Source organism: Schistocerca gregaria, chromosome 2, assembly GCF_023897955.1.
Source record: "Schistocerca gregaria isolate iqSchGreg1 chromosome 2, iqSchGreg1.2, whole genome shotgun sequence".
In the NCBI taxonomy this organism is placed as follows: Eukaryota; Metazoa; Arthropoda; class Insecta; order Orthoptera; family Acrididae; genus Schistocerca; species Schistocerca gregaria.
In genome coordinates this window covers 91,108,048-91,123,203 of record NC_064921.1, presented here as the reverse complement: position 1 = coordinate 91,123,203, position 15,156 = coordinate 91,108,048, and the positions used below count along the sequence as shown (strand labels likewise).

The following is a 15,156-nucleotide window of genomic DNA, read 5'->3' as shown; positions in this document are numbered from 1 at the left end:
ATCTCGAAATGCTTGTGTAAGAAGTCCAACACAGTGTTTGCAGTATGTGGCCTTGCTCCATCTTGCATGAACCACTGCATGTTGAAGGGCAACACAGTAGCAAGAAGCTGTGGAAAAAAAGGTATTATGGAGCCCCCTCAAATAACAGGCACTATTCACAGCTTCTTCAAAGAAAAAAGGTCCAGTAAGTCCGTGCCTGGAAATTACAACCCACACTGTAATCCTCGGAGCATGAAGATGTTGTTCATGAAGCAATTGCATATTATCAGTAGCTTCATGCAAGATGGAATAAGACCACATACTGCAAACACTGTGGTTGTGTGTTAACCACAGTGTCCAAATGAAAACATGCCTTGTTTGAAAACCAAATATTGTTGAAAGTTTGTTCTCTATCTTCTGCCCAGCAGGCAAACAGTAGTCTCTGCTGCCTGTGTTCTGCAGTGAGCTTCTGAGCAGAGGTAGTCCTGTAGAAGTACAAGGTCGTTTTAAAAATCCATTGTACGGCGTGTCTGGATATGGCCAGTTGCACTGCTGCCATTCTGCATGATGTGCCAGGGCTTCTCTGGAGAGTAACTAGTACTGCTTCAATATTCTCCAGCAAACAAATAGGCTTCAGCCGAAATCGATTCGCTTCCAATATTTATCCTTCTCCTGCAAATTGATTATACAGCCTATAAATAGTTCTCTTGCAAGGGGCCTGCTGTGTAATAAACTGTTGTCAAAACCATCTCTGAGTTGCAATAGGACTTTACATTTCATAAAAAAACTAACAGAACTGTCAATAGCTGCTGCGTTGTTAGTTGCCCATTGTCAGCCATTTTGTAAACACTAGTCTCCTAGTGACGGTATCATGGATTATGTATGCATTATTTTGTAACTCATTTGTTTCTCCAAGCTATATTGCTACTGCTGGTGAGACGGTCAATGGGATATCTGTTGTTGTGGTCTTTACTCCTGAGACTGGTTTGATGCAGCTGTCCATGCTACTCTATCCCGTGCAAGCTTCTTCATCTCCCAGTACCTACCGCAACCTACATCCTTCTGAATCTGCTTAGTGTATTCATCTCTTGGTCTCCCTCTATGGTTTCTACCCTCCACGCTGCCCTCCAATACTAAATTGGTGATCCCTTGATGCCTCAGAACATGCCATACCAACCAATCCGTTCTTCTGGTCAAATTGTGCCACAAACATCTCTTCTCCACAATCCTACTCAATACTTCCTCATTAGTTGTGTGATCTACCCATCTAATCTTCAGCATTCTTCTGTAGCACCACATTTCAAAAGCTTCTATTCTCTCCTTGTCTAAATTATTTATTGCCCATGTTTCACTTCCATGCATGCTACACTCAATACAAATACTTTCAGAAACAACTTCCTGACATTTAAATCTATACTCGATGTTAACAAATTTCTCTTCTTCAGAAACTCTTTCCTTGCCATTGCCAGTCTACATTTTATACCCTCTGTACTTCGACCATCATCAGTTATTTTGCTCCCCAAATAGCAAAACTCCTTTACTACTTTAAGTGTCTCATTTCCTAATCTAATTCCCTCAGCATCACCAGACTTAATTTGACTACATTCCATTATCCTCATTTTGCTTTTGTTGATGTTCATCTTATATCCTCCTCTCAAGACACTATCCATTCCGTTCAACTGCTCTTCCAAGTCCTTTGCTGTCTCTGACAGAATTACAATGTCATCGGCGAACCTCAAAGTTTTTATTTCTTCTCCATGGATTTTTATACCTACTCCGAATGTTTCTTTTGTTTCCTTCACTGCTTGCTCAATATACAGAATAAATAACATCGGGGAGAGACTACAACCCTGTCTCACTCCCCTCCCAACCACTGCTTCCCTTTCATGCCCCTCAACTCTTATAACTGCCATCTGGTTTCTGTACAAATTGTAAATAGCCTTTCGCTCCCTATATTTTACCCCTACCACATTCAGAATTTGAAAGAGAGTATTCCACTCAACATTGTCAAAAGCTTTCTCTGAGTCTACAAATGCTAGAAACGTAGGTTTGCCCTTCCTTAATCTAGCTTCTAAGATAAGTCGTAGGGTCAGTATTGCCTCACGTGTTCCAATATTTCTACGGAATCCAATCTTATTTTCCTCGAGGTCGGCTTCTACTAGTTTTTCCATTCGCCTGTAAAGAATTCGCGTTAGTATTTTGCAGCTGTGACTCATTAAACTGATAGTTCGGTAATTTTCACATCTGTCAACACCTGCTTTCTTTGGGATTGGAATTATTATATTCTTCTTGAAGTCTGAGATCTTTCAGTGCTTTGTCAAACTCTTCACGCAGTATCGTATCTCCCCTTTCATCTTCATCTACATCCTCTTCCATTTCCATAATATTGTCCTCAAGTACATCGCCCTTGTATAGACCCTGTATATACTCCTTCAACCTTTCTGCTTTCCCTTCTTTGCTTAGAACTGATCTTCCATCTGAGCTCCTGATGTTCATACAAGTGGTTCTCTTATCTCCAAAGGTCTCTTTAATTTTCCTGTAGGCTGTATCTATCTTACCCTAGTGATACTCGCTTCTACACCTTTACATTTATCCTCTAGCCATCCCTGCTTAGCAATTTTGCACTTCCTGTCGATCTCATTTTTGAGATGTTTGTATTCCTTTTTGCCTGATTCGTTTACTGCATTTTTATATTTTCTCCTTTCATCAATTAAATTCAATATTTCCTCTGTTACCCAAGGATTTCTACTAGCCCTCGTCTTTTTACCTACTTGATCCTGTGCTGCCTTCACTACTTCATCCCTCAGAGCTACCCATTCTTCTTCTATTGTATTTCTATTGTGTTCCTGTCAATTGTTCCCTTATGCTCTCCCTGAAACTCTGTACAACCTCTGGTAAAGTCAGTTTATCCAGTTCCATCTCCTTAAATTCCCACCTTTTTGCAGTTTCTTCAGTTTTAATCTACAGCTCATAACCAATAGATTGTGTTCAGAGTCCACATCTGCTCCTGGAAATGTCTTACAATTTAAAACCAGGTTCCTAAATCTCTGTCTTACCATTATATAATCTATCTGATACCTTTTAGTATCTCCAGGATTCTTCCACATATACAACCTTCTTTTATGATTCTTGAACCAAGTGTTAGCTATGATTAACTTATGCTCTGTGCAAAATTCTACCAGGCGGCTTCCTCTTTCGTTTCTTAGCCCCAATCCATATTCACCTACTACATTTCCTTCTCTCCCTTTTCTTACTACCGAATTCCAGTCACCCATGACTATTAAATTTTCGTCACCCTTCACTCTCTGAATAATTTCTTTTATTTCATCATACATTTCTCCAATTTCTTCTTCATTTGCAAAGCTAGTTGGCATATAAACTTGTATTACTGTAGTAGGCGTGGGCTTCGTGACTATCTTTGCCACAATAATGTGTTCACTATGCTGTTTGTAGTAGTTTACCTGCATTCCTATTTTCCTATTCATTATTAAACCTACTCCTGCATTACCCCTATTTGATTTTGTGTTTATAACCCTGTAGTCCCCTGACCAGAAGTCTTGTTCCTCCTGCCACCGAACTTCACTAATTCACACTATATCTAACTTTTAACCTATCCATTTCCCTTTTAAAATTTTCTAACCTACCTGCCCGATTAAGGGATCTGGCATTCCACACTCCGATCTGTATAACGCCAGTTTTCTTTCTCCTGATAACGACATCCTCTTGTGTAGTCCCCGCCCAGAGATCCGAATGGGGGACTATTTTTCCTCCGGAATATTTTACCCAAGAGGACGCCATCATCATTTAACCATACAGTAAAGCTGCATGCCCTCGGGAAAAATTACGGCCGTAGTTCCCCCTTGCTTTCAGCCGTTCGCAGTACCAGCACAGCAAGGCCGTTTTGGTTAGTGTTACAAGGCCAGATCAGTCAATCATCCAGACTGTTGCTCTTGCAACTACTGAAAAGGCTTCTGCCCCTCTTCAGGAACCACATTTGTCTGGCCTCTCATCAGATACCCCTCCGTTGTGGTTGCACCTACGATACGGCACGCAAGCCTCCCCACCAACGGCAAGGTCCATGGTTCATGGGGGGGGGGGGGGGGGGGGGGATGGGATATCTAATGTGTGTTATAAACTATGAATGAAACAAATGGTGACACATTTCGTGCGCCACCCTGTGTGATGTAACCTGTGTATCACTTTGTAACTCAGTAGGATTTACACAGAAAGATAGATGTAGAGAAGTTAAAAATGAAATATAATTACTTTGATGTACAAAATTATGTCATGTTGTAAATTATTAAATGGTGTTCTAATGTACTAATAAAATAAATATAAGTTGGTAACTATTTCTCGTATGTGTTGGGTGACAAATGTTTTCTGATCATGAAAGGCAATACAGGTCGCAAGACAAACTAAATTATTTTGGAAATGAGTTAGCATATAAAATCACCAGTAAAGTATATCCTTCTTCAGCTATGCTATTGTTTTGAAACGGACAGCTTTGACAGTGTACTGTCCTTACATTTAACTTTTCACATGATAATATATTACAATTTAGAAGGAATATGGATGAATATATCTGACAGATACATGAATAAAAGTGAAAAAGGTCTTTAATTATAATGTATATTTCATAAGTGTCTTCATTCTCAATAGATATATCTACACGGCAACAATATGAGTACACTACATGAGTGTATAGCACGAGATGTACTGCCAGCAGAGCTTGGAGGAGAAGGACCCTCGTACAATCAGCTCTCGTGGGCAGACAAAGTTTTGGAGGCTGAGGACGGCAGGACAGACAATAATACTGTTCAGCTGACTCCTCCTTTCAAAAGGAAGGAGAATTCTCGGTAGTTGGTGCCAGAGGATTTATCAGTAAAGCTTGCCAACATTCCACAAGTGTGTGTGATTTTTATTAGTTGGTGGAGATGACAATTTTGGCTTGTATTATGATGTTATGGAATGATCTCACTTTATTAAAAATGTTGGTATTTCAGTATTACAACTAGTCTTAATAAGTGTGTATGTGGATTTGTGATACTGTTCGCACAAATGAGCAACTTGTACAAATTGTATTTTTTTATATTTATAAGAAAACATATATTTCATAAAAGCATACTGTTTTTAAAAAATGTGTTTTGGAAAAAATTATATGATAAATATCTGAATTTGTTTTGGCATAAAATGTTAAGGCAAGGACAGTTTCAGTATTCAGTACACTAAAGTGCAGCTATCATATATTTTAAATTAGTGTTTCCTCAGTTGTGTGTCTAGTTGATCAGATGTATTTTGTGAATAAATTTTAACAATTTAAAAGGTTGTTGACAGTGAGTTTCATACTTTGACAAAAACTGTACTAGACTTCATGGATTGCAATATTCTAGATATGATTTAGGGTTTCTAGAGTTGTATGATTTAAATTATTAATGAAAAATATTATAGAGACTTGAAAAATCCATGACTAAGGATGGGGTTGTGGGACAAATGTGGGATTATCTCTCGTTACCATTTTTCATTGGGAGGCTGAGGTCAAGGCCCAGACAGTAGTAGCTGATCTTAATGGTATCAGAGAGGATTAGAATGTTAAAGAGATACGACAGAGAAGAAAAAAACTAAATCTGTTATGTATGAAAGTACAGAAAACAAACAGCCTGTTGCTGCTAATCAACAAAAAATGGTTATGTGGCAGTCCATTGTCTGCCAGCCCAACAAGGTTGTATATAATTTCTGTAAATTGTATATTAATTCCATCAAATTTATATGATTGTCAGCAATATTCATATTTCTACACAGAACTCGGTAAGGCATTTGTAAAATCCTTCACTTGAATGTTTTGGAACTGTGAACATCGCAATTAGTACTAAGATGGACTATCTTTAAAAAAATTTCTTTGATGTTGTATCTTTGTATAGAGATTCTCTGAAGTCTGATCTTTGTATACAGACACTTTTGCTATTGTAGATAGGTGTTTTATGTTTTATGCCCAGTTGTGTGCTTCAAATTTTTGTTATTGTTTATAAGAGTGATGCTTTAATTACACTGTTGTTTGTATCACTTACACCTATTAAATGACAAAGTAATCTAAATAACCTTGCCATTTGCTTCTGACTGGTTATACTCAATGCTGTATCACATTAAATTTACTTAAATATTTTGAAAAAACAACTGACCTTAACTTAAATTTTTATTATTCTTTCATTCTAACCTTAAGCACTTGTAAATGTTTTTAAATTGTTGCCTTTTCAAAATGTGTCAAAAAAAGGTCTAGTGAATCTTTTAACTTATGATTTTGTTCATAGCTGTAGTTCAGTATTGCAGAATATTTCAACAAAGATAAAAAGTCAATCATCAACAGCATAAGAAAACCTTCACTTAGTTCACTTCACCAGTTTAAACTGACACCTTCAGAAGTGAAATAGGCTCAAATCTGTGGTAACCCAATGTCAAGATTAAAATTGGGCAGTAGTGTGCATTGCAACAGAATCAATGAAACAAAGTGACATCACTAGAAATATACTACTGTCAGATTCTTATTTTCAATTTGGCATATCAGTGATTTGAGCCTATTGCAACAACGGAAATTCAAACAATAGAAAAACCAGGGTGTAATGTAACACTATTATAGAAGGAAAGCTGCTACTCACCATACAACAGAGATGCTGAGTCACGATAGGCACAACAATAGGATTCACACAAGTATACCTTTGGGCCATTAAGGCCTTTGTCAACTTGCATTTGCTTGTGTGTGTGTGTGTGTGTGTGTGTGTGTGTGTGTGTGTGTGTGAAAGCTATAATTGTGTGAATCTTTTTGTTGTTCCTATGGCGACTCAGCATCTCCGCTATATGTTGAGTAGCAACTTTCCTTCTCTAATATTGAAACTGGTAAAGTGAATCGAATAAAGGTTTTCTTGTGCAGTTGACGACAGACTTTCATCTTTGTTGACTTTTCAGCTTATTGAGATATATCCACTTGAAAGCACTCTGGAAAGTCACATAGGTTATTCTGTTAAGTAAGATAATTGCTTTAATGACTGATCACCAAAATGTGTAACATCATGATACAGAGGTTTCATGTCTGCACTTAATTGAAACTCTAAAACTAAATTGTGTAATTTTTGAAATGTTTTATATTGATTAAAAATTACACACAACTTTTTAGGAAGTTTTAAATCCCTTTTGAATCCGTTTGTGGAATACCAGTATAATTTTCAGGAGAAGAAATACTTTGAAGTAAACTGCCGTTCTCATTGTAGCTATAGATGGGTGAGTAGAATGAAGCCAATACATTTTCTCATATTCTCTCGCATTTTGAGCCCCACCTTCTATCACTGTCGGCTTCATCATTTCATCTGTTCTTAACTCATTCCACGCACTTGTTTGTTTGTGTAATATAAAGAGCGTGAGAAAATAAGGCATGGGGCCTCTATTAGTCAAGTGAGTTCGGAGAGCAAATGAAGCTTTCTGTGAAGACTTAAGCAAGGAATGTAGCACAGTTGGAGAAGGATTTCTCATCACCACAAATATGCTTTCTGCAGTGACACTGTGAGACATTTTTTATGTGGAAATGGTGGCAGATGAAAGCTATGAAAGTGGGTATGTTCCTGGTCAGTTATTTGCAAAAAATTAACAGATCATTTTATTGAACCAGCAGAGAAGTGGAAAAAAAAGAGGACAGGGTTTAACATCTAGTCAGTAATGTCATTTGGTGGTAGAGAATGTGACACAGCAGGTGGATTTTTTTGCATAGGTTATGTTTTTCTACTACCAAAAATAACCAAATTTTATTTTGCTTGAAGATTGTGCAACTTACGAAATATCAGTAATTTCAAGCTACATTGTAGTTGTTCATATCTGTACTACTATCTAAAGATAAGTATTTCTTTGATGCTATTACCAAAAATATCAAAGAGTTTCACCAATTTACTTCAAATTTTTATATGTTGCATTAATAAACACTGAGATGGTCTTAGGCCACATGTTTTTCAACATACATAATATGTAGATATAAAAAGGAAAAATCTCTAAAAGCTCTTCAATGATTTAATTTGTGTTTTTACATGATAATGAAATAAATGTTTGGGCAGCATTTGATTCATATATTTTTTAAATGTGTAGTATATAAATGTGTATAGAATATGTTATGGAGAAATATCGCTAACAAAAATTTCGGAAAGTTTTCGACTGATTTGCTCTGAATTTTGACCAACATACTAATAAACATTCAGGCATACGTAGATTAGACAGACATAAATTACACATATATTTTTAAATTACAGTGTACAGGTTTTTCATTAAAATTGACTGTGAGAGTGCTGTGAAAATGTGCTGCTTCCTATTCTCTCTCTGTCAATTTTAACTACAATAGCAGGCCATGTAAACCATTACACAAATTGCCTCTTCCACATATATTCTTTCTCCTCATATGTAATTTCAAACAAAAATTGTGTAGGCAACAATATGTTGTTTTGTTTTCTGCCTCACCATCATTTTTGTAGACAACGGGAAGGTTGTATCTATGGTTTATGACTAGAATACAACTACAAGATCTGCATCGTCTGAAACTCTGTAATCGTCTCTCTTCACAGATTATAACTGTGCAAAGTACTGTCATTGAAGTTCCTATCCTTTCAGGTCAGGCAGCTGGAGATATCTGTCTCTCCTAGCCCATGTACCAATGATACCAATCAATTTTACCATTCATTTTAAGTGACTTTAATTCTCAATCAAGATTTCATTTGCAATAACAATAAACAAGGCTTACGGTCATGGAGAGGGCAGAAGTGGAGAGGGGAAGGATGGAGTTTAGGATGTATGTGTAATTTCAGCCATCGCCAGGTTTGCTAGTATAAATAAATGTTTACTGGCTTCCTTATAAAGCATACAAAAAAGCTACACAAATATTCATGCAGCAAGTGATGAAAAATATATTAGCAACTCCTGCACTCATTTAATTTTGAAATGGCTAACATCTTTATGTAAAACATTGTCTGCTGAAGTAGAATCGTGCATTTGTGCAGACTAACCAGTGTAATTCTATAGAAATTATAATTACATTCAAAAGTTCAGGTTTATATGAATCTCCATCCATTATTCAATTACTCAAAAATGTAAAACTTTAATTGTAATTTGTGAAAATGAAACAAAGAACAACACACAAATTCAGTGTGGATTATTGTGAACTTGCAAGAGAAGCATGGTGGAAGCCATGTGAGGTCAGTCTGTGGTTGGAAAGTGAACAGTTAATGTCTGTGTTGGAGGTGCTCTCGTTATTTGATTCATACCATAAATAGATATATTCTGAAATATGCACTCCGTTCTCTGTGAAACTCAAGAAAACTAATATTTAATTTTTTTCTAGTGATTTATGCAACTTAAATTAATGAGTGTTTGAACTTAACTGTGTTGTAATTACCCAAAAGTGTGAACTGTTATTGTTATGGGATTGAACTGTTTTTGGTCTCAATTATTTGTGTCCTGATCCAACTTAAATGAACTATCAAAATGTAATCATCTAAAAACATTACTGAAGGAATATGCTAAATGTGAAATGTGTCAATTTGTACAAATGTGAATTTTATTAATCTTGTGCCACAGTTGAATACTTCACCACTTTGATTGCATGTGTGGGCCTCTTAACTCGTGCAGATTATTATATGTTGAGATTGAACTGGTCACCATCATTAATATTCAAAATCTGACAGGAATAAAGAGTGTGTTGTTGACTAAACTATTGGTTATGTTTATGTTTTTGACCACCAAAGTCTATACTTACGTGAACTTTCAGGTGATCAGGTGATCAGGTGATCAGGAGATGGTGGTAGCAAGGAGAGGCTATGAGTTGCAGGCCAGTTCAGTTGCTAGCATAAGCTGGGATTGGAAAGGATGATGAGAAAAAAAGCTGGCTGTGGTTTTCTTGATAGAACCCCTCTGAAATTCAGGTTAATTTGGGGACGCGATTATTTGGGCAGCTGGACAGAGATTTTGAGCAGTGCTGTTTCCAAATGCAAATGAGTTCACCGCATTATCCACCCAGGGAGAAATGGGGCGCATGCTTCTCAGCACTAAATGTTATTCTTCAGCTGCTGTCTCTCCATTGGTGCATACCAATCTCTGCTTGTTCCTCTCCTCATACGTCTTTCCATGTTTCCACCCTATATCTTATCTCATTGTTCACTATTGTCAAGTTCATTGTTTTCTCTGTCACTCACTACTACAGTTTCTGCCCCCCTGCTCTCCTTCCCCTCCCAAATAACTTTTCTCAGCAGTCCCCTTAATTCTGCTCTCTACCAGAAGAACTCCAGAATTACTCTCCAACTTCAACTCCTTTGGTTCCATCAGATTCAACTGGTGCTACTCCAAATCCCATGACACTTTCCTTGACGTTGACCTCCATCTGTCCAATGGCCACCTTCACACGCTCGTCCACATCAAACCCACCAACAAGCAACAGTACCTCCATTATGACAGCTGCCACCCATTCCACATCCAACGGTCCCTTCCCTACAGCCTAGGTGTTCGTGGCAAACAAATCTGCTCCAGTCCAAAATCCCTCAACCATTACACCAACAACCTGAAAACAGCTTTCGCATCCCGCAAGTACCCCCCGACCTGGTACAGAAGCAAATTACCAGAGCCACTTCCTCATCCCGTCAAACCCATAACCTCCCACAGAAGAACCCCAAAAGTGCCCCACTTGTGACAGGATACTTTCCGGGACTGGATCAGACTCTGAATGTGGCTCTCCAGCAGGGATACAACTACCTCAAATCCTGCCCTGAAATGAGATCCATCCTCATGAAATCCTCCCCACTCCACCAAGAGTGTCTTTCTGGCGTCCACCTAACCTTCGTAGCCTTTTGGTTCATCCCTATGAAATCCCCAAACCATCTTCCCTACCCTCTGGCTCCTACCTTTCTAACTGCCCCCGGTGTAAAACCTGTCCCATGCACCCTCCCACCACCACCTACTTCAGTCCTGTAACCCGGAAGATGTACACGATCAAAGGCAGAGCCACGTGTGAAAGCACCCACGTGATTTACCAACTGACCTGCCTACACTGTGAAGCTTTCTATGTGGGGATGACCAGCAACAAACTGTCCATTCGAATGAATGGACACAGGCAGACAGTGTTTGTTGGTAATGAAGATCACCCTGTGGCTAAACATGCCTTGGTGCATGGCCAGCACATCTTGGCACAGTGTTACACCGTACGGGTTATCTGGATACTTCCCACTAACACCAACCTGTCAGAACTCCGGAGATGGGGACTTGCCGTTCAGTATATCCTCTCTTCCCGTTATCCACCAGGCCTCAACCTCCGCTAATTTCAAGTTGCCGCTGCTCATACGTCACCTGTCATTCAACATCATCTTTGCCTCTGTACTTCCGCCTCGACTGACATCTCTGCCCAAACTCTTTGCGTTTACAAATGTCTGCTTGTGTCTGTGTACGTGCAGATGTGTGTGTGTGTGTGTGTGTGTGTGTGTGTGTGTGTGTGTGTGTGTGTGTGGATAAAGACAGTAGGATCCTAATTGATAATGTTTTCTTTGATGAAGCTCAAGGGAAGAAGAAATCTGTTTACCCAGTAATAAATGGTCTCTCTGATCATGATGCACAGTTAGGATATATAAAGTAGTGCCTTACAGTATGGGTACTCCTCAGGGGAAATCAGAATAATGAAAGACTCCAGGATAAATGTTTTAAAGCATAGTTTACAGGAGATAACAGCCAGGTAAAAAAACCATATACCATTAGAGGGATTAAAGTATCTTGTGAAAGGAAAATGGAAATGTATCTTTTGACAAAAACAAGTGAGTATCCTGCAGCAGTTACTCAAAATTACAATGAAAGGTTGTTAAAAACTCAAAGCACTTGCACATAATGTCAGAAATCGGTATTTCAGACTTAAGGCGATATGGACTATAGTGAAGCGAGAGACAGTTCATCCAGCCACTGAACATCACAACAGCACTATTGAACTGCATGCAAGGGCTATAATGAGGAGTCACAGGTAGCAAATGCAATTAATAACCATGTCTTAAATATCGTAGAAAGCATAGGTACAAATAGTTCAGAAACAAAATCACAGCAGTATGTTGAAAATTTAACTTTCATAAAATTCAACGACATGAATGTATCACAAACTTCTTCTAAAATTAAGAAAATTATACGTTCTCTCAAAAATAGTTCATCTGGTTTTGATGGTGTTTCCAACTGAGTACTAAAATTTTTTCCAATGTAATAAGCCCAGTTCATACCCGAATATGTAATACACCACTAAGTTGAGAAATTTTTCCAGAGAGACATTGTTAAACACCTCTTTAAGAAAGGTGATAAGAGAGATGTCAATAATTACCAACCTGTTTAACTGCTGATATCATTCTCCAAAATTTTTGAGAACATGATGTATTCTAGAATATTATCTCACCTCAGCAACAGTAGTATCCTTAGCAAATCACAGTTTGGGTTTCAGAAGGGTTGCTCTACTGAGAATGCCATTTACATGTTCACTAAATGATTTTACAAGCATTAGATAATAAAATATTTGGTATTTTCTGCAACCTCTCTAAGCCATTTGATTGTGTGAATCACAGTATTCTCCTAGATAAATTAATATTTTATGGGACTAATGATATAGCCAACCAATGGATATCATAGTTAAGCAAAAGAGTGCAGAAAGTTGTACATAGTAATTCAAGCAGTCCAGGGACATAATTATTACTGAGGAGAAATCATATGTATATGTATGAATGAATGATGATCTGTCAAGTATACAACAAGCAGAATTAGTTCTTTTTGCAGATGACACTGTTGTTGTAATCAATCCAAGCATACAGACAGAAACAGAAGAAACAGTAAACAGAGTTATTAAAAGCATCATTGATTGGTTTTCTGCAAATGATCTCACCCTCAATTTTATAAATACCCAACACATTCAGTTCTGCACATCTAGCAGTGCTACATCAATGAGAAGTGCAACACATGCCGAGGAAATCATAAATAGGGGGGAAACTCAAAAATTCTTAAGGGATCCATATTGATGAGAATTTAAACAGGAAAAAAACTGTTTTGGAACTCTTGAAACAACTTAGTTCAGTGACATTTGCACTTAGAATCATTGCAAATCTTGGGGAGAGACAAGTAAGCAAGTTGACATATTTTGCATAATTTCATTCAATAATGTTATATGGAATAATGTTATGGGTAACTCATCTTTAAGAAGGAAAGTCCTCATTGCGCAAAAACATGCTGCAAGAATAATATGCAGTGCTTACCATGATCATCCTGTAGACATCTGTTTTAGGAGTTGCGCATTCTGACTTAATGTCACAGTACATTTATTCCGTCATGAAGTTTCTTGTAAATAATTCATTACAGCTCAAGAGGAACAAGGACACAATTACAATACCAGAAGGAAAAATGGCATTCATTACACCACATTAAGGTTGTCTTTAGTTCAAAAAGGGATGCACAATGCTGAAACAAACATTTTTGGTCATTTGCCCAGTGATACAAAATGTTTGAAAGGAAAATATGATGACAAACTGAGAAAGTTTGTCCTTGACAACTTCTATTCTGTAGAAGAATTTTTATTATTGTAATGTGTAAAGACAATGGGTGGAATCACTAACACACATCTGTACATATTTAACTTCTTCTTGGAAAAAAAAGAAGACGACTCAGAATGTAACAGTATGTGCAAATTAATTAGTGATGTGAATGTATAATGACTCATTCCTCATCATTACAATTTATCATGCAAAATTTTAACAACAGTTTTAGTTATGTGAATGATAATGATAAAATTAATCTTTTGTTTTCAACAAATGGAGAAGTGGACTGCTTTAATGATGGATTTGCTGAACAACGGTCCATCTGGGAAAGCTTTTAGAATGCTTTATACACCCACTTGTGTGAATATTGGTATTTGTTTCAACGTCTGTTCATATGCCCAACATCGAAATATCTCTTGGAATGTTATGGGCTTTGAGCAGTCTAGATGATGTACAGTCTTGTTGGACTGTGCTCAGGAACATAATAAAGTGTAGATCTCAATAGCAAAGTAAATATAGGATGTTTTTCTCTCCACAAATAATTGAATTGTCAGTCACACATGAATGCAAATAGCAGTATGACCACGTGAGCATGGATGTGAATAGTAAAGTAAAATGGGCCTTTGTTCTAGTAATAACATTGTGATATAGAAGTACAGGGTGACAGTTATTGAACTGTATGAAATAAAATCATCATAACTTATGAACGGTTTGCATTAGAATGTTCAAACTGCACGGTTGTTCATGGGGCATGATGGGAATTCGTAGGCACACGTGAATATAGTTTGGTTTAGGGACTAAGCCCACTTTTGTTTAGATGGTTTTGCCAATAAGGAAAATTGGTGCATTTGGGGGACTGAGAATGTTTGAGAGTGTTTGATGTTCCGGAGGAGCACATTGGGGACAACATCCTGTCTTTGGTGCACCCAGATGTTTCTAGCATGGACCTCGAGTGGCTGCCGTATTCTCCGGATCTGAACACATGTGACCCTTTTTTGTGGAGCTATATTAAAGAAGAGGTGTTCGGCAATAACCCCAAAACCATTGCTGAGCTGAAAATAGCCATTGAGGAGGTCATCGACAGCATCGATGTTCTGACAATTCAGCGGGTCATGCAGAATTTCACTATTTGTCTACAACATATCATCGCCAATGATGACAGGCATATTGAACATGACATAACCTAAATCTGAATGTCTGTAATGACATTTAAATATTGAATAAAGTATGTGCAGTCCACAGTTTGTAACTAATTTAAACTTTTTTCACACAGTTCGCTAATAGGCACACTCTATGTAGTTCTCTTTTTCAGTAAAACATGAGGAGGATGTTTGATAATTGTAGTGTATTACAAGGTGGTGTTTCTAAATGCTTGAGTGGAAGATACTAACAAAATTTGTTTAGTCACCTTCGGAGGAATGTTCAAAGAACACATAACACTTTTTGCAACAAAGATATTTGATAATGTCAGTGAACGAATCTAAGTATAAGAGCCACATGTTTTTGGTTATCTCTCCAAATGTGAGTGCTCCAGTCACTGACCTGTCACCATTAGCCAGCAGTACTTTGTGTAGGGCATTTTCTTTAGTCATTTTATTCAATTATTCTGTATTTAAGT

General features: G+C 37.5%; 1 protein-coding gene across 3 annotated transcripts in view; it reads left to right on the top strand.

The window, feature by feature from the left end:
* LOC126336398 (clavesin-2-like) overlaps positions 1 to 7,155 on the top strand; it is a 29,588-nt gene extending 22,433 nt beyond the window's left edge. For all 3 annotated transcript variants that reach the window (XM_050000079.1, XM_050000080.1, XM_050000078.1), the window contains exon 5: positions 4,639 to 7,155. In XM_050000079.1, the coding sequence (XP_049856036.1) occupies positions 4,639 to 4,839 (201 nt within the window). In that variant the 3' untranslated portion in view covers positions 4,840 to 7,155. The remainder of the gene's footprint in view (positions 1 to 4,638) is intronic.
* The last annotated feature ends 8,001 nt before the right edge of the window (positions 7,156 to 15,156 follow it).